At 40.6% G+C, this 18961-nt stretch overlaps 1 protein-coding gene across 1 annotated transcript in view; it reads left to right on the top strand.

Annotated features, from left to right (window-relative positions):
• ATP11A (ATPase phospholipid transporting 11A) overlaps positions 1–18961 on the top strand; it is a 413089-nt gene that overhangs the window by 186312 nt on the left and 207816 nt on the right. Inside the window, exon 2 of the mRNA XM_053707775.1 lies at positions 3716–3838. Coding sequence (XP_053563750.1) covers positions 3716–3838 — 123 coding nt within the window. The remainder of the gene's footprint in view (positions 1–3715; positions 3839–18961) is intronic.

Below are 18961 nucleotides of genomic sequence, written 5' to 3'. Positions count from 1 at the left end.
GATTTCATTCCTCTGGTTTCCTGCATGTTACTATTAGTATACAGAGCACCATCCCATGAATCCACGATAATTGCATGGTGGAGTTCAGTTATTGGCAGCAGTCCCAATATATATGAAGTAGTGCCATTGGCTTCCTTTTCCTTTTTTTATCTACAAGTTTTATCCTATCCACAATTTTATTGACTTTCTTTTAAAGGGACAATCTACACCAGAATTTTTATTGTTTTAAAAGATAGATAATCCCTTTATTACCCATTCCCTAGTTTTGCATAACCAACACAGTTATTTTAATACACTTATTACCTCTGTGATTACCTTGTATCTACGCTTCTGCAAACTGCCCCCTTATTTCAGTTCTTTTGACAGACTTGCATTTTAGCCAATCAGTGCTGGCTCCTAGGTAACTCCACATGAGTGAGCACAGTGTTATCTATATGACACACATGAACTAACACCCTCTAGTGGTAAAAAATTTTTTTAAAAATGCATTCAGAAAAGAGGCGGCCTTCAAGGTCTAAGAAATTAGCATATGAACCTCCTAGGTTTAGCTTTTAACTTAGAATACCAAGAGAAAATTGGTGATAAAAGTAAATTGGAAAATTGATTAAAATGACATGCCCTACCTGAATCATGAAAGTTTATTTTGGACTAGACTGTCCCTTTAACTACTAATTTATATTTTATGCACCTAGAAAGAAAATATAATGCATTTAACAAAAGGGAATGTTTTATTTTTACACTAGAATGCTCCTTTTTACACAAATATCTCTTATACATAAACAATTATTTCTCTTCAAAATAATGATTCTTTTAAATGTATTTCAGTGACAAAAACAATTCTGTATTAGACATTCTGACTCAGTTCCTTCCAATTTCTAATTAACAGCAGCATTATTAGTTATTCACCAATATTACAGCCTATTTCCTTCTATTTTTTTTTTTTTAAATGTCCCATTACCTCATAAAGCTTTGAAAATCACTTTTAGACATAAATGTGAATTATGGTTGTTTAAATTACATTTTGTTTTGTTTATATATTACCAATATAATTGGCTATAAAACATTTGGTTGAAATCAAATTATTTGCATTAAGATTGAATTCTGAACTGTAATTCTACTTTACTCTCTTTTCGCAGGCAGAGTATTTTATAATTGTAACTGATATCTACCTTTTTATGCCTCTGTCACAAAGAAAATGTATTATAGAGAACATTACTTTCTTGTTTACAAAATGGCAAAGTCTAACATAATATCTATTTTCATATTCTGTTTACAGTAATGTGAGCATTGACTGTTCTTTTAGTTGTCCAATCATTATGGTAGAGTGAGTGATGTGATTGCTTAGTAATGGAAAACAGATTACATTTGTTTTCTTATTTGTTTGCATACAGGTGCTCTATCCTTTTGTACTATTGTGTATGGTTTACACTTATGAAATCATCAAAATTCCATATATACATCATGTATCTCATGTATCGGGTTCCCATCCTATGCATATAGGTATAATCTATTATTATTACTTTATACTGGATCATACTTAACCTGCTATTTACAAGTCACTAAATATCTGTACCTGACACCATGACCAGCCACAGAGGTGTTTCAGACTCCAGTTTATCACTGTTATCCGTATTGCATAGATAGAAGTGTTATAGCTAATTAAATGAAACCTCAAACCCCAACAGCTCCTGAATCATAAAGGGGCAGTAGAAATCTGGTAATGTCAAGATTTTTCTACAATCGGGCCAATTAGGGACAGGAATTGGTTTTGAGAAGTCTGCTATATGCACTTCCAATTCTCAGAACTGGAAAACTCACATTGTTTTATTGCATGAAAAGCAGGAAAAGTAAATAAATGATAATGCAGTTTTATTTTCATTATTCAACTTTTTATATAACAATAAGTGTTTATTGTCTCTTAACCTCTATTGTTCTGAAGCCCCCTACAGGAATAAACCTCCCTTGTTCAACACCCCTAAAAGTTCCCCATCCCATATCTCTCAAAAGCAAGTTTATATACTTGTTTGCAGGTCAGACGGAAGATAAAAAGTAGATTTGTTTTACAACATTAAAATGAGAGCTATTACAAATAAATCATTTTATTATGAGATGTTTATCATATAATGAATGTTATGTATATATAAGTGTTAATTATTTAAATAAAATTAAGTCTTTTTTTATTTCTTTTTTCTTTTTGTTTGTTTATAAATTGGTTATTTAAACTAAAATACCACAACAACCTGTTATAAGTATGATCAGTACTATCAATAACTTTTATCAGTAGAATGAGTGACCATAATTGCTGTGCACAGAAGTAAATAATCATTCAGGACCACTATAAGCAATGTCATCATTATCTAGAGGTTTGCTAATCAGTTTGAATGGTTGATGAGTTAGCAAATCAATAGAACAGTTCAGCAAAGTAACTAATCTACAGGAACTAAAACCATTCCCTAAAACATACATTTTGTTAAATTCCAGAAATTTGCCTGTCTAATTAAAATCTTTTTTTTTTTATTTATTCATAATAGAACAGCTGTCTGTTTCTATTCATCCGAGTAATACTACTGTCTTTACTATGTCAGTCTTGCAATCTTTGACAATCATTAGTGTGTGTATTGACAGTTGTCAATATTTGTCAGTATGTGAGTGTGGTGAATACTCAAAGTCAATTCTCCCCAAAATTCTAGTATTTGCAACTTATTTACCAGTTTTTCTGTTTGAGAGACAGAATAGGATATCCTCAGAAAATATGAAGTATATTTTCTAGGCGGATTAGGTTTGCTACCATAAACATTGTCTGTCTGGCCTTGTGGCAAGCAGATAGCATCCACTGCCTGCATTTAACCTTTAATGTAAACCCGCGCGTGAGCAGGGGCTGTCAATCATCCAACTTTAGGTGTCAGGTTAAGTAGCAGTGGTCTTAAGACCGGGAATACGTAACTCGAGTTGCAGGCTCACACTGGAACTCAGAAACTGCATTTGCAGCTTAATAAATGAAGCCCATAAGGTCTGAGGATCAAAAACTTAACAGTATAGAGAGAAACCATGCTGAATCTTAGGTTTTTTTTCGAGTTACATTGTAATGCAGGTGTCTCTACTTCACATCACTAAACCTGCACTCACAAGGTATTCTGTGCCTTTCTAAAATGAATGTATTATTATTATTATTTATAAAGCGCCAACAGATTCCGCAGTGCTGTCCATGGGTACAAAGATAAAAAGTACAGTACAATACAATATAAGACAACAGACAAAATTAAACAAACAAATATAGGGGGAATTGAGGGCTCTGTTCCCGTGGGAACTTACAATGTATAATTATTATTATCAGTTATTTGTAGAGCGCCAACAGATTCCGCAGCGCTAGTATATTTCAAGGATGTTTTATTTCCCTTAATTACACATTTAATTAAATCTTGAATTTAATGTTCCTTTAACTCAATTTTTAGTTTAATGTCCCTTTAAGATCAAGCTGTAGCATGTTTAACATACTGAGTTGCTATTGTTGTACATATCTTGTTCCTCATTTAATTTATTTGAAGAAAATGTATTTTTTTTTATTTTTTTTTAAATCTGTATTTTATTTTCTTTGTTTATATTTCTGCTGATTGCTATAACGTTAGAAAATACTTTGTGGGTGTAATTGTATCTCTGTACATTTGTTGGCCTTGTATTGAGTAAGTAGATATTTTCTGATTGTATTTTATTTTAGTGTGCAGGAGAAGAGAACTGGGTAGACAACCGGACTATTTACATTGGCCACAAAGAGCCGCCTCCTGGTGCTGAAGCTTACATTCCCCAAAGATATCCAGATAATAGGATAGTCTCTTCAAAGGTGAGATTGTTTACTGTTCTTTAAACAGTCACTTGTGTGGTTACCTGGCTGTAGTCTCCCATAGCTGCAATAGTTTTCATCTGATGTTTTTGTTCACGTTCCTTTTATTTATCACACTGCAAAAACTTGCAACTTGAGATATCTTTGGAATTCTTTGGCAATACATGTATCATAAAAAACACGTAAGGTCAGTTCAGGAAACACTCCTCAGTAAGTGTGGGTAAATTAGTATAAACTAATGCAGACTGTGGCTATGGTAAATGCCGAAATATTTTAGTCATATATGCTTTTAACCCTTAAAGGGACAGGAAACCCCAACATTTTCATTCATGATTCAGATAGGACATACAAATTTAAAAACCTGTGTAATTTACTTCTATTATCAAATTTGCTTCATTCTCTGGTTATCCATTGCTGAAGGAACAGCATTGTACTACTTGCAGCTAGCTTAACCCAACTGCAACCAGGCCCCCCCCCCCCCCGAGGGTGGGGGCCCAGCTTAAAAAAAAAAAAAAAATCCAATAAAAAACGTTGACCTACCACTGCCTGCACTGATATCATGTGAGTGTGATGTGATGCTTCACTAGTGTCTCTGTCTCTGACTACAGGGGTTAGTGTTTCTATTTTACCCATTGGTGTTTATGTGTGTGTGTGTGTGTGTGTATGTATGTATGTGACTGTGTTTGTATTTATGCATGTATGTGTGTGTGTATTTTTGTGGAACCAGCAAATTACAGATCTTGTTACTACAGCATGGGGGGCGGGGGGGTAAACAAAGTCACTATACAGTACCACTATATACAGTACGGGGGGGGGGGGGCTGGACCATGTCACAGAATACTGTGGTCACTTTATAAAGTACTGGGGCTGTTTGAGCTGAAAAAAAACCTAACACCTGCAAAAAAGCCACGTTCAGCTCCTAACGCAGCCCCATTGTTTGCTATGGGGAAACACTTCCTACGTCTGCACCTAACATGTACCCCGAGTCTAAACACCCCTAACCTTACACTTATTAACCCCTATTCTGCTGCCCCCGCTATCGCTGACACCTGCATATTTTTTTTAACCCCTAATCTGCCGCTCCGTATACCGCCGCTACCTACATTATACCTATGTATCCCTAATCTGCTGCCCCTAACACCGCTGACCCCTATATTATATTTATTAACCCCTAATCTGCCCCCCACAACGTCGCCTCCACCTGCCTACACTTATTAACCCCTAATCTGCCGAGCGGACTGCACCGCTATTATTATAAAGTTATTAACCCCTAATCCGCCTCACTAACCCTATAATAAATAGTATTAACCCCTAATCTGCCCTCCCTAACATCGCCGACACCTAACTTCAAACATTAACCCCTAATCTGCCGACCGGAGCTCACTGCTATTCTAATAAATGTATTAACCCCTAAAGCTAAGTCTAACCCTAACACTAACACCCCCCTAAATTAAATATAATTTAAATCTAACGAAATTAATTAACTCTTATTAAATAAATTATTCCTATTTAAAGCTAAATACTTACCTGTAAAATAAATCCTAATATAGCTACAACATAAATTATAATTATATTATAGCTATTTTAGGATTTATATTTATTTTACAGGTAACTTTGTATTTATTTTAACCAGGTACAATAGCTATTAAATAGTTAAGAACTATTTAATAGATAAAATAGGTAAAATAATTACAAATTTACCTGTAAAATAAATCCTAACTTAAGTTACAATTAAACCTAACACTACACTATCAATAAATTAAATAAAATACCTACAATTATCTTCACTTAAACCTAACACTACACTATCAATAAATGAATTAAATACAATATCTACAAATAAATACAATTAAATAAACTAACTAAAGTACAAAAAATAAAAAAATATTTACAAACATTAGAAAAATATTACAACAATTTTAAACTAAGTACACCTACTCTAAGCCCCCTAATAAAATAACAAAGCCCCCCAAAATAAAAAAATGCCCTACCCTATTCTAAATTACTAAAGTTCAAAGCTCTTTTACCTTACCAGCCCTGAACAGGGCCCTTTGCGGGGCATGCCCCAAGAAGTTCAGCTCTTTTGCCTGTAAAAAAAACATACAATACCCCCACCACCCACATACCCCTAATCTAACCCAAACCCCCTTAAATAAACCTAACACTAAGCCCCTGAAGATCTTCCTACCTTATCTTCACCATACCAGGTTCACCGATCGATCCAGAAGAGCTCCTCCGATGTCCTGATCCAAGCCCAAGCGGGGGGCTGAAGAGGTCCATGATCCGGCTGAAGTCATCATCCAAGCGGGAGCTGAAGAGGTCCATGATCCGGCTGAAGTCTTCATCCAAGCGGGAGCTGAAGAGGTCCATGATCCGGATGAAGTCTTCTATCAACGGCATCTTCAATCTTCTTTCTTCAGGAGCCATCATCTTCCATCCAACGCGGAACATCCTCTTCTCCCGACGCCTACTAGCCGAATGACGGTTCCTTTAAATGACATCATCCAAGATGGCGTCCCTCGAATTCCGATTGGCTGATAGGATTCTATCAGCCAATCGGAATTAAGGTAGGAATATTCTGATTGGCTGATGGAATCAGCCAATCAGAATCAAGTTCAATCCGATTGGCTGATTCAATCAGCCAATCAGATTGAGCTCGCACTCTATTGGTTGTTCCGATCAGCCAATAGAATGCAAGCTCAATCTGATTGGCTGATCGGATCAGCCAATCGGATTGAACTTTATTCTGATTGGCTGATTCCATCAGCCAATCAGAATTTTCCTACCTTAATTCCGATTGGCTGATAGAATCCTATCAGCCAATCGGAATTCGAGGGACACCATCTTGGATGACGTCATTTAAAGGAACCGTCATTCGGCTAGTAGGCGTCGGGAGAAGAGGATGTTCCACGTCGGATGGAAGATGATGGCTCCCGAAGAAAGAAGATTGAAGATGCCGTTGATAGAAGACTTCATCCGGATCATGGACCTCTTCAGCTCCCGCTTGGGCTTGGATCAGGACATCGGAGGAGCTCTTCTGGATCGATCGGTGAACCTGGTATGGTGAAGATAAGGTAGGAAGATCTTCAGGGGCTTAGTGTTAGGTTTATTTAAGGGGGGTTTGGGTTAGATTAGGGGTATGTGGGTGGTGGGTTGTAATGTTGGGGGGGGGGTATTGTATGTTTTTTTTTACAGGCAAAAGAGCTGAACTTCTTGGGGCATGCCCCGCAAAGGGCCCTGTTCAGGGCTGGTAAGGTAAAAGAGCTTTGAACTTTAGTAATTTAGAATAGGGTAGGGCATTTTTTTATTTTGGGGGGCTTTGTTATTTTATTAGGGGGCTTAGAGTAGGTGTAATTAGTTTAAAATTGTTGTAATATTTTTCTTATGTTTGTAAATATTTTTTTATTTTTTGTAACTTAGTTCTTTTTTATTTTTTGTACTTTAGTCAGTTTATTTCATTGTAGTTGTTTGTAGGTATTGTATTTAATTTATTGATAGTGTAGTGTTAGGTTTAATTGTAGGTAATTGTAGGTATTTTATTTAATTTATTTATTGATAGTGTAGTGTTAGGTTTAATTGTAACTTAGGTTAGGATTTATTTTACAGGTAATTTTGTAATTATTTTAACTAGGTAGCTATTAAATAGTTCTTAACTTTTTAATAGCTATTGTACCTGGTTAAAATAAATACAAAGTTACCTGTAAAATAAATATAAATCCTAAAATAGCTATAATATAATTATAATTTATATTGTAGCTATATTAGGATTTATTTTACAGGTAAGTATTTAGCTTTAAATAGGAATAATTTATTTAATAAGAGTTAATTAATTTCGTTAGATTAAAATTATATTTAACTTAGGGGGGTGTTAGGGTTAGACTTAGCTTTAGGGGTTAATACATTTATTAGAATAGCGGTGAGCTCCGGTCGGCAGATTAGGGGTTAATGTTTGAAGTTAGGTGTCGGCGATGTTAGGGAGGGCAGATTAGGGGTTAATACTATTTATTATAGGGTTAGTGAGGCGGATTAGGGGTTAATAACTTTATTATAATAGCGGTGCGGTCCGGTCGGCAGATTAGGGGTTAATAAGTGTAGGCAGGTGGAGGCGACGTTGAGGGCGGCAGATTAGGGGTTAATAAATATAATATAGGGGTCGGCGGTGTTAGGGGCAGCAGATTAGTGGTACATAGCTATAATGTAGGTGGCGGCGCTTTGCGGTCGGCAGATTAGGGGTTAATTATTGTAGGTAGCTGGCGGCGACGTTGTGGGGGGCAGGTTAGGGGTTAATAAATATAATACAGGGGTCGGCGTTGTTAGGGGCAGCAGATTAGGGGTACATAAGTATAACGTAGGTGGCGGTCGGCAGATTAGGGGTTAAAAAAAATTAATCGAGTGGCGGCGATGTGGGGGGGGCCTCGGTTTAGGGGTACATAGGTAGTTTATGGTTGTTAATTAAGAGCTTTATAAACTGGCGTTAGCCCAGAAAGCTCTTAACTACTGACTTTTTTCTGCGGCTGGAGTTTTGTCGTTAGATTTCTAACGCTCACTTCAGACACGACTCTAAATACCGGAGTTAGAAAGATCCCATTGAAAAGATAGGATATGCAATTGACGTAAGGGGATCTGCGGTATGGAAAAGTCGCGGTTGAAAAGTGAGCGTTAGACCCTTTTTTGACGGCTACAGCCAAACTCCAAATCTAGGCCTTAGATTCTTGCACTTGGGCACTGTGGTTTTTAGTTATGCCTCTGCATTTTTGCTCACTATTGGTTTCATCTTAATTGTCAGCTCTGTGGTTAAGTGCACCCATACATATTATACACTCTTTTTTAACTAGCAGGCTTTTTTTAGTGATTACCCTATATGGGTATATAAAATAACAATAAATAGGAATTTAATGCTGAAAAATTAAAGAAAAAAAATATTTTTTTTGCAGTTTTCTTTATAACCATTTTTACAAAACAAGTGTAGCTAAAGAAAAATACCTCCAAATAAATTCATTATGTCCTGATTTTAGGGATACCCCATATTTCTTGGTTTTCTAAGTAACTAATAGCAAATTTAGGCGGAATACTACAAAGATGGAATTATTGGTTTAACGATAAAGGGCGAGATTACAATTGGAACACTAATTTATTGCGCACCCGCAAATGGACATATTTGGCCGTTTATGGGTGCGCGATAAATAACCAGCCATTACAAGTGGCTGGTTATTGCTACCGCGAGCATGCAGTAGCAATTAGCACTCAAAAAAACTCTGGTTAATTTTTAAAATGTCCCTCAATTGTCCTAAAAATTAAGTGTGTAGTGGCTTTACTAAAATAAAATATACTAGTCCTAAAGCCCGTTAACACAGGCCATTTTTTGCAGTACAGCGGTCCCACCCCTTGCGCTCTCTCCCTCCCCCTCTCTTTTGATCTCTCTCTCCCCCTCTCTTTTGCGCTCTCTCTCCCCCTCTCTTTTGCGCTATCTCTCTCTCCCCCCTCTCTTTAGCGCTATCTCTCTCTTTCCCCCCTCTCTCTTGCGCTATCTCTCTCCCCCCTCTCTTTTGCTCTCTCTCTCTCTCTCTCTCCCCCCTCTCTTTTGCTCTCTCTCTCTCTCTCCCCCCCTCTCTTTTGCGCTCTCCCCCTCTCTTTTGTGCACTCTCCCCCCTCTTTTTTGAGCTCTCCCCCCTCTCTTTTGCGGTCTCTCTCCCTCTTTTGCTGTCTCTCTCCCTCTCTTTATCCCCCCTCTTCTGCTCTCCCCCCTCTCTCTTGCGCTCTCCCCCCTCTCTTTTGCTCTCTCTCTCTCCCCCCTCTCTTTTGCGCTCTCCCCCCTCTTTTGCGCTCTCCCCCCTCTTTTGCGCTCTCCCCCCTCTTTTGCGCTCTCCCCCCTCTCTTTTGCGCTCTCCCCCCTCTCTTTTGTGCTCTCCCCCCTCTCTTTTGCTCTCTCTCTCTCCCCCTCTCTTTTGCGCTCTCTCTCCCCCCCCTCTTTTGCGCTCTCTCTCTCCCCCCTCTCTTTTGCGCTCTCTCTCTCCCCCCCTCTCTTTTGCGCTCTCTCTCTCTCTCCCCCCCTCTCTTTTGCGCTCTCTCTCCCCCTCTCTTTTGCGCTCTCTCTCTCCCCCCTCTCTTTTGCGCTCTCTCTCTCCCCCTCTCTTTTGCGCTCTCTCTCTCTCCCCCCTCTCTTTTGCGCTCTCTCTCTCTCCCCCCTCTCTTTTGCGCTCTCTCTCTCTCTCCCCCTCTCTTTTGCGCTCTCTCTCTCTCCCCCCTCTCTTTTGCGCTCTCTCTCTCTCTCCCCCTCTCTTTTGCGCTCTCTCTCTCTCCCCCCTCTCTTTTGCGCTCTCTCTCTCTCCCCCCTCTCTTTTGCGCTCTCTCCCTCTCTCTCTCTCCCCCCTCTTTTGCGCTCTCTCTCTCCCCCTCTCTTTTGCGCTCTCTCTCTCCCCCCTCTCTTTTGCGCTCTCTCTCCCCCCTCTCTTTTATGCTCTCTCCCCCCTCTCTTTTGCGCTCTCTCTCTCCCCCCTCTCTTTTGCGCTCTCTCTCTCTCTCCCCCCTCTCTTTTGCGCGCTCTCTCTCCCCCCTCTCTTTTGCGCTCTCTCTCCCCCCTCTCTTTTGCGCTCTCTCTCCCCCCTCTCTTTTGCGCTCTCTCTCCCCCCTCTCCTTTGCGCTCTCTCTCTCTCTCTCTCCCCCCTCTCTTTTGCGCTCTCTCTCTCCACCCTCTCTTTTGCGCTCTCTCTCCCCCCTCTCTTTTATGCTCTCTCCCCCCTCTCTTTTATGCTCTCTCCCCCCTCTCTTTTATGCTCTCTCCCCCCTCTCTTTTGCGCTCTCTCTCTCCCCCCTCTCTTTTGAGCTCTGTCTCCCCCCTCTCTTTTGAGCTCTGTCTCCCCCCTCTCTTTTGAGCTCTGTCTCCCCCCTCTCTCTTGCGCTCTCTCTCCCCCCTCTCTTTTGCGCTTTCTCTCTCCCCCTCTCTTTTGCGCTCTCTCTCTCTTTCCCCCTCTCTTTTGCACTCTCTCTCTCTCTCTCTCTCTCTCCCACCTCTCTTTTGCGCACTCTCTCTCTCCCTCTCTCCCTCCCCCTCTCTCTCTCCCCTTTATCTTGTGAGTGACCATGCCCCCTTCATGCCAGGCCACGCTCCCTTCACAGGCATCCATGCCAGGCCACGCCCCTTCACTTCCGTCACGTCCGGACACACCCACCACTGCCGCAGATCAGATAGGGATCTCAAAGGCTAGGTGTGTTTGTCCTCGTGCTGTCTCTACTGTGCATGACAGCTTCGGACAAACACACTTGGCTTTTTATATAATAGGATTAGTATTTTTTTTTTTTTTAAACTTCACTATATTAAAACATAAATATATAAAGAGAATAAAGCAAATTAGATAATAGAAGTTTTTGCAGTACAGCGGTCCCACCCCTTGCGCTCTCTCCCTCCCCCTCTCTTTTGATCTCTCTTTCCCCCTCTCTTTTGCGCTCTCTCTCCCCCCTCTCTTTTGCGCTATCTCTCTCTCCCCCCTCTCTTTTGCGCTATCTCTCTCTCCCCCCTCTCTTTTGCGCTATCTCTCTCTCCCCCCTCTCTTTTGCGCTATCTCTCTCTCCCCCCTCTCTTTTGCGCTATCTCTCTCTCCCCCCTCTCTTTTGCGCTATCTCTCTCTCCCCCCTCTCTTTTGCGCTCTCTCTCTCCCCCCCTCTCTTTTGCGCTATCTCTCTCTCCCCCCCTCTCTTTTGTGCACTCTCCCCCCTCTATTTTGCTGTCTCTCTCCCTCTTTTGCTGTCTCTCTCCCTCTCTTTATCCCCCCTCTTCTGCTCTCTCTCCCCCTCTTTTGTGCTCTCCCCCCTCTCTTTTGTGCTCTCCCTCCTCTCTTTTGCGCTCTCCCTCCTCTTTTGCGCTCTCTCCCCCCTCTTTTGCACTCTCTCCCCTCTCTTTTGCGCTCTCTCCCCTCTCTTTTGCGCTCTCTCTCTCCCCCCTCTCTTTTGCGCTCTCTCTCTCCCCCCTCTCTTTTGCGCTCTCTCTCTCTCCCCCTCTCTTTTGCGCTCTCTCTCTCTCTCTCCCCCTCTCTTTTGCGCTCTCTCTCTCCCCCCTCTCTTTTGCGCTCTCTCTCTCTCCCCCTCTTTTGCGCTCTCTCTCCCCCTTTCTTTTGCGCTCTCTCTCTCTCTCTCTCTCTCTCTCTCTCTCTCTCTCTCAATCTCCCTCCCCCCTCTCTCTCTCTCTCTCTCTCTCTCTCTCTCTCTCTCCCTCCCCCTCTCTCTCTCTCCCCTTTATCTTGTGAGTGACCATGCCCCCTTCACGCAAGGCCACGCCCCCTTCACAGGCATCCATGCCAGGCCACGCCCCCTTCACGTCTGTCACGTCCGGACACACCCACCACTGCTGCAGATCAGGTAGGGATCTCAAAGGCTAGGTGTGTTTGTCCTCGTGCTGTCTCTACTGTGCATGACAGCTTCGGACAAACACACTTGGCTTTTTATATAATAGGATTAGTATTTTTTTTTTTTTTTTTTTTTTTAAACTGCACTATATTAAAACATAAATATATACAAATATATAAAGAGAATAAAGCAAATCAGATAATAGAAGTAAAATGGAAAGTTGTTTAAAATCGTATGTTCCTTCTAAATCGTGAAAGAAAAAATTGGGTATCATGTCCCTTTAAAGGGACAGTCTATTCAAAATTATATTAAATCAGATAGGGCATGCAATTTTAAACAACTTTCCAATTTACTTTAATCATCAAATTTGCTTTGTTCTCTTGCTATTCTTTGTTAAATGCTAAACCTAGGTAGGTTCAATTGCTAATTTCTAAGCCCTTGAAGGCCACCTCTTATCTTATTTTCACAGTTTTTCACAGCTAGACAGCACTAGTTTGTGTGTGCCATACAGATAATGTGTTCACTCCTGTGGATTTACTCAGGAGTCACCACTGGTTGGCTAAAATGCAAGTCTGTCAGAAGTGCTGAAATAAAGGGACAGTCTGCAGAGGCTTAGATACAAAGTAATCACAAAATGAATATAATTGCGTTAGTTATGCAAAACTGGTGAATGGGTAATAAAGGGAATATCTATCTTTTTAAACAATAAAAATTCTGGAGTAGACTGTCGTTTTAAGGGCTAAACGACCAGCGCCGTACCCTACTTTTATTCTAACCCTAACACTTTACTTCAGATCTCCAAGTGTGCTAATTTTTTCAGCTACACATAACTCACCACCTGTAATGTAAGAGATGTTAACACAGCCTACGTTGTCCATTGAAAGTATAGGATGTGCTTAAAAAAATGTTGGTTGCGCTAACATTCTCTGAAAAAGCTTTTTTACCATTGACTTGTTTTGCCAGATTGTGCACTATACTTAGCACAGGGCCCCTATATGAATTGTACACATCCTCTGCTATCCATAGCGTTCCTCTTGTAATCTAGTCCTTTTTAGGGGGTTTTAATTAGTTTAATGTCCCTATAATGTTAGTTTTAATTTTAAGTTAAAATAACAGCTATTTAGAAGTGTTTGCATAGCCCTACACATAATTTTTATATTGTTTCTTTGCAATTAATGGAAATGCTGGTGTCACAACCAGGCTAATCTTGGTGAGTCTAGGAACTGGTCCATTGGGTGCAAGGGTTAAAACAACCATCTAGTCTGTACTAGACTTAGAAAGTGACCAAATATCCTCTTTTCATAAAACCCACACTTATGAATCTCTGCTTCCACCTCCCAGGTCAGTTAAGTGGGGAGTCAAAGATTTGCCCAAACTATCCGATTAAAACCCAAAAAACACAATTTTCTTTCTAATGGTGGCGAGAGTCCACAATTAATTCAATACTGTTGGGAATGTATTACATGGCTACCAGCAAGAGCATGAGGCACCCTACAATAAAATCTTTAATATCTCTTACACTTCCTGTTCCCTCTCAGTATTTCTTTGCCTAGTCGGAGACAGGCGAAGACAGAGGTGCTCTATACTTCATGTTTTTAACCCCAATTTTCCCTCAATGAATAGTTCCTGGAAGAGAGGGACATAGGAGAGCAGGGTTGTGCTCCTCTCTAGAGTTGTGGTCACAAGCCTGCCACGGTTGTCGGTGGGATAGTTCCTTAGCCTCCTATTTGGCCATGACAATGTACTCGCTCAACATTTCCTCTGATAATAGTAACAGTAATGGATGGGCTCTCTGCTGTAGCCTCAGGATTAAAGTCTGGGTAAAAACAATGGAGTGGGTGTTCGTCTGGGTAAGTACCTGCATGCCCCACAAGGCTATAGGCATATCTTCATTATATACAGCATAGCCAGCTTTCAGACGGATGACTACAAAACAGCCTTGGCACATACCTCATGACTGTGTTTTTACTGCAAGCTGTCACACAGAACTTCTAACAGACCTAGTGACTGTTTTTGATGCAATAAGGGTTTATGCACAGAGGAGGTTTATTACTTTAATCTTTATTTAGACCTCAATTGTATATCCTGTGTTTATTACAAGGGCAGTAGTGTGTTCAGCTATTTAGCTCAGTTAGCTAGGCTACATCTTACTACCACTGGCCTTTATGGTTGAAGGCAACTAGCGAGCATCAGAGTCAACCCTTAAAGATAGTGCTGGGTGCATGCCACTTTGTGTTAACTTATTGAGGTAACAGGCCCTTTAAGACTTCTGTTTCCTCACAGAGGCCAGCATTCTTGGCACTTCTCTCTGACAAACTTCAGCAGGAGCTCTAAGAAAAGGCCAGGGTCCTGCTATTTTGCACGTAATAGGGAAAAGGTAGAGAGCAGAGCGGTTTCTGTGTGGGTAGGAGTTAATCCATTTTCCCGCCAACTCCCATTTTTGCTGCGCTTCTTGCTTTTTCCTGTCCTCCTCAATAGGGATTCAGCAAGCAGCAGGAGACCGGGTACTCCAGATTCTGTACCGAAAGGGGTGAGAACCTATACTGGGTAGAAGGGGGTTACAATGATACTACCCTAGGACTTCATTATTTCATATTTTCTTTCAGAAATTGTTTTTTGGGAAACAATACTGATCCCACTGACTTCAGCGATAGTTCAGGGGTGGAGGCCTATCTTATTCACTGACATTTTTGGGGAAACTTTACATTTAGTATAAAGATGTAATGATTATGTGTTAGTTTCTGTGATAACTTCATGCTATATTCACGTCTCTTGCCCAATATTTTTACATTTCTTCCTGTAGTCAGTGTAAAACGTAAATGTGTGCTTTGGTATGGTGTTTTGATTGTTATACCCATATTACTGAGGGATTAAGACAGAGTATTCGACTCTGTATTCTGTTATAAGGAAAACTGCTGTAACTGTGCTAAAGCGTCTGAATATTGACAATTTTCTTACTGAATTATTGTACTGCTCACATTTACAGTATGTACAGTTCTAATGTATACTGCTTTTGAATAACTGTATTATAGTTATGTTGGATACCATAGTAACTATTTTTAAGACCTGCATTGCAGTCATAGGGGCCAATTTATCAACCAGTGAATCAGCCCCAATGCATCTGTTTCCGCGCGAGCCTTCAGGCTTGCCGGAAACAGGAGTTAAGAAGCAACGGTCTTTAGACCGCTGCTTCTTAACTCGTCCGCCACCTCTGAGGGCGGCGGACAGCAATCCGCCCGATCACATACAATCGGTTGATTGTCACCCCCTGCTAGCGGCTGATTGGCTGCGAATCTGCAGTGGTCGGCATAGCAAAAACATTTCTAGTGAAATGCTTGTGCAATGATAAATCTGTCTGCATTTATAGATGTGAGGCGGACATGATAGCTACAGCCGATCATGTCCGTCCACACATTGATAATTCGGATCTTAATGTATACTGCAGTAACTGCTTAAATTCGGTATTGCAGTTCTTTGGTATCTAGCAGTCACTGTTTACATTCTGCGTACAGTTCTATTGTATGCCACAGTAGCTATTTAATACCTGCTTTATATTTCTGATGTATATCACAGTAACTGTTTCAAGCCTGACTTGCAGTTTAATGTATACTGCTGTCACTGTTTATATCCCACTAGTGTTAAAGCCCGTGTACACGGGCCAAAATGTGTAAGGAAAGAAATATACCTCTTAGGAGGCATTATGCACTTTTGCACTTTTATCTCAAGCACTCACTCATCCTTAAAGGGAAATTAAACACTAGACAAATGCTAGATATAATGATGCATTAAAGGCAAAAAATAGTCTGAGAATAATATGTAGATGTATTTTTTGGCTGTGTGGAATATAACCGTGTTCTGCACTTCCATTTCTAAAAGGAACTACAATGCTCACAGATTTAGAATGGAATTACAGGTTAAGGGGACAAAATAAATAATGAAAGTATATTGCAGCAAGTATATTGCAGTATAAAATAATAATAAAAAAAAAATATATATATATATATATATATATTTTATTATTTTATATTACCATCTCAAAGTGTTTTATGTTCCTTTTAAGGCTAAGTATAGTGGGTATTGCAAAAAGGATCCCCACCTCCTAAAATTACTTGTAAACTCAATCAGGTATAGCTAATCACCTTCTCAATGGCTCACACAAAGCCATTTGACCTTCAACTGTGATCTGCTGTGGACATATTGATTAGCTCAGCATGAAAAGAGCTTTCCTGGAGCATCTCAGTCCCTAGTAGTGCAACTGAAGCAAACAATCAACTATGGGTGGCAAGGCACTGTCAAAATATTTCCTAGATAATGTTGTGGACAGGCACAAGTCAGGAGATGGATACAAGAAAATATCAAAGGCTTTATAAATGCCTAGAAGCACAGTGAAGTCTATTATTAAGAAGTGGAAGGTATTTGGTACAACACAGATCCTCTCTGGATCAGGACGTCGCTTTAAACTGGATTATGAAACCAGGAGGAAACTGGTCAGAGAGGTTACCAAGAGGCCCACAGCAACTCTGAAGCAGTTGCAGGAATTTATGACAAAGAGTGGTCATTGTGTGCATGTGACAACAATATCAAGAATTCTCCACAAATGTGGCTTCTATGGGAGGGTTGCAAGAAAAAAGCCATTCCTCAAGAAAGACCACATGCAGTCACGACTGAGCTTTGCCATAACACACCTAGGAGATTCTGAGGCCACATGGAAAAAGGTGTTATGGTCAGATGAGACTAAAATTGAATTATTTGTCCTCAACACCAAACAATATGTCTGGAGGAAATCAAATACAGCTCACTATCAAAATAACACAATGCCTACAGTAAAGCATGGGGGTGTTTCTCTGCAGCAGGCACTGGATCACTTGTCAGGAAAGAAGGAATAATGGATGGGGCAAATTAACATCAAATTCTTGAGGAAAATCTGCTGCCCTCTGCCAGAAAGTTGTCAATGGGAAGAAGGTTTACCTTCCAACATGACAATGACCCAAAGCACACAGCAAAAATGACCATACAGTGGTTGAAGGAGAAAAAGGTGAATGTCCTTGCATGGCCTAGTCAGAGCCCAGACTTAAACCCCATTAAATATCTGTGGCATGACTTGAAGACTACAGTCCACAAACGCTCACCATCAAATGTAACGGAACTGGAGCAGTTCTGCAAAGAAGAGTGGGCAAATATTGCAAAGTCTAAGGGCACGATTACATATGTGGCGTCGCCAGTTTTTAGTCCAGTATTGCAATCATATATATACAGCGTCGCGTATATTTCTCCCGTCGCCCGCTAATTTTACTCCCATAAACTAACATAAAACCGCGTCGCAAATCGGTATCACATATTCAGCGTAAGGACTTTTTTTACTCCTTATTCACCTCGCCACACATAGGCAGGCGCAGCAAGCCTTGCACTGAATATATAAGTACCGTAAATCCATGGAAGTTCTAATGAACACCTAATGCATGCGCAATATCTACCTGTCAACCTTCATCACCCCCCATCAATAACTACATCAAATCTATTAACCCCTAATCCGCCAACTCCCACATCGCAAACTGCCTAATAAACGGCTAGATTACGAGTTGTGCATTAGGCTGAAAAATCAGCGTTAACAGGTCCTAACGCTGCTTTTTCACTACCGCTGCTATTATGAGTCTTGCAGGTTTAGGGGCACCGCACACTTCTTTGGCCTTACCGCAAAACAACTTACGTAAACTTCGTAAAGTCTTTTTTCTATGGGACTTCCATAGCGCCGGTATTAGGAGTCTGTCCTAGGAGGCCAAAAAGTGAGCGGTACAGCCTCTACCTCCAAGATCCCTAACGCATTTTAAAGTCAGTAGTTAAGAGTTTTATAGTACAATGCCCTTGCATAAAACTCATATAACTAAAGTGCTAAAACGTACACTAACACCCATAAACTACCTATTAACCCCTAAACTGAGGCAGTCCCGCATTGCAAACACTATAATAAAATTATTAACACCTAATCTGCCGCTCCGGACATCGCCGCCACTATAATAAACATATTAACCCCTAAACCGCCGCACTCCCGCCTCGCAAACACTAGTTAAATATTATTAACCCCAATCTGCTGTCCCTAACATCGCCACAACCTACATTATATTTATTAACCCCTAATCTGCCTCTCCAGACATCACCGCCACCTACATTATACATATAAACCCTTAATCTGCTGCCCCCAACATCGCCGACACCTACATTATTTCTTTCATGTAATTAGCAAGAGTCCATGAGCTAGTGACGTATGGGATATACATTCCTACCAGGAGGGGCAAAGTTTCCCAAACCTCAAAATGCCTATAAATACACCCCTCACCACACCCACAAATCAGTTTTACAAACTTTGCCTCCTATGGAGGTGGTGAAGTAAGTTTGTGCTAGATTCTACGTTGATATGCGCTCCGCAGCAGGTTGGAGCCTGGTTTTCCTCTCAGCGTGCAGTGAATGTCAGAGGGATGTGAGGAGAGTATTGCCTATTTGAATTCAATGATCTCCTTCTACGGGGTCTATTTCATAGGTTATCGGTCGTAGAGATTCATCTCTTACCTCCCTTTTCAGATCGACGATATACTCTTATTTATATACCATTACCTCTGCTGATTTTCGTTTCAGTACTGGTTTGGCTTTCTACAACATGTAGATGAGTGTCCTGGGGTAAGTAAGTCTTATTTTCTGTGACACTCTAAGCTATGGTTGGGCACTTTTTTTTATAAAGTTCTAAATATATGTATTCAAACATTTATTTGCCTTGACTCAGGATGTTCA

Source organism: Bombina bombina, chromosome 3 (genome assembly GCF_027579735.1).
Source record: "Bombina bombina isolate aBomBom1 chromosome 3, aBomBom1.pri, whole genome shotgun sequence".
NCBI lineage: Eukaryota > Metazoa > Chordata > Amphibia > Anura > Bombinatoridae > Bombina > Bombina bombina.
The sequence above is the reverse complement of the archived record's forward strand: the minus strand, read 5'-3'. Positions and strand labels throughout refer to the sequence as shown.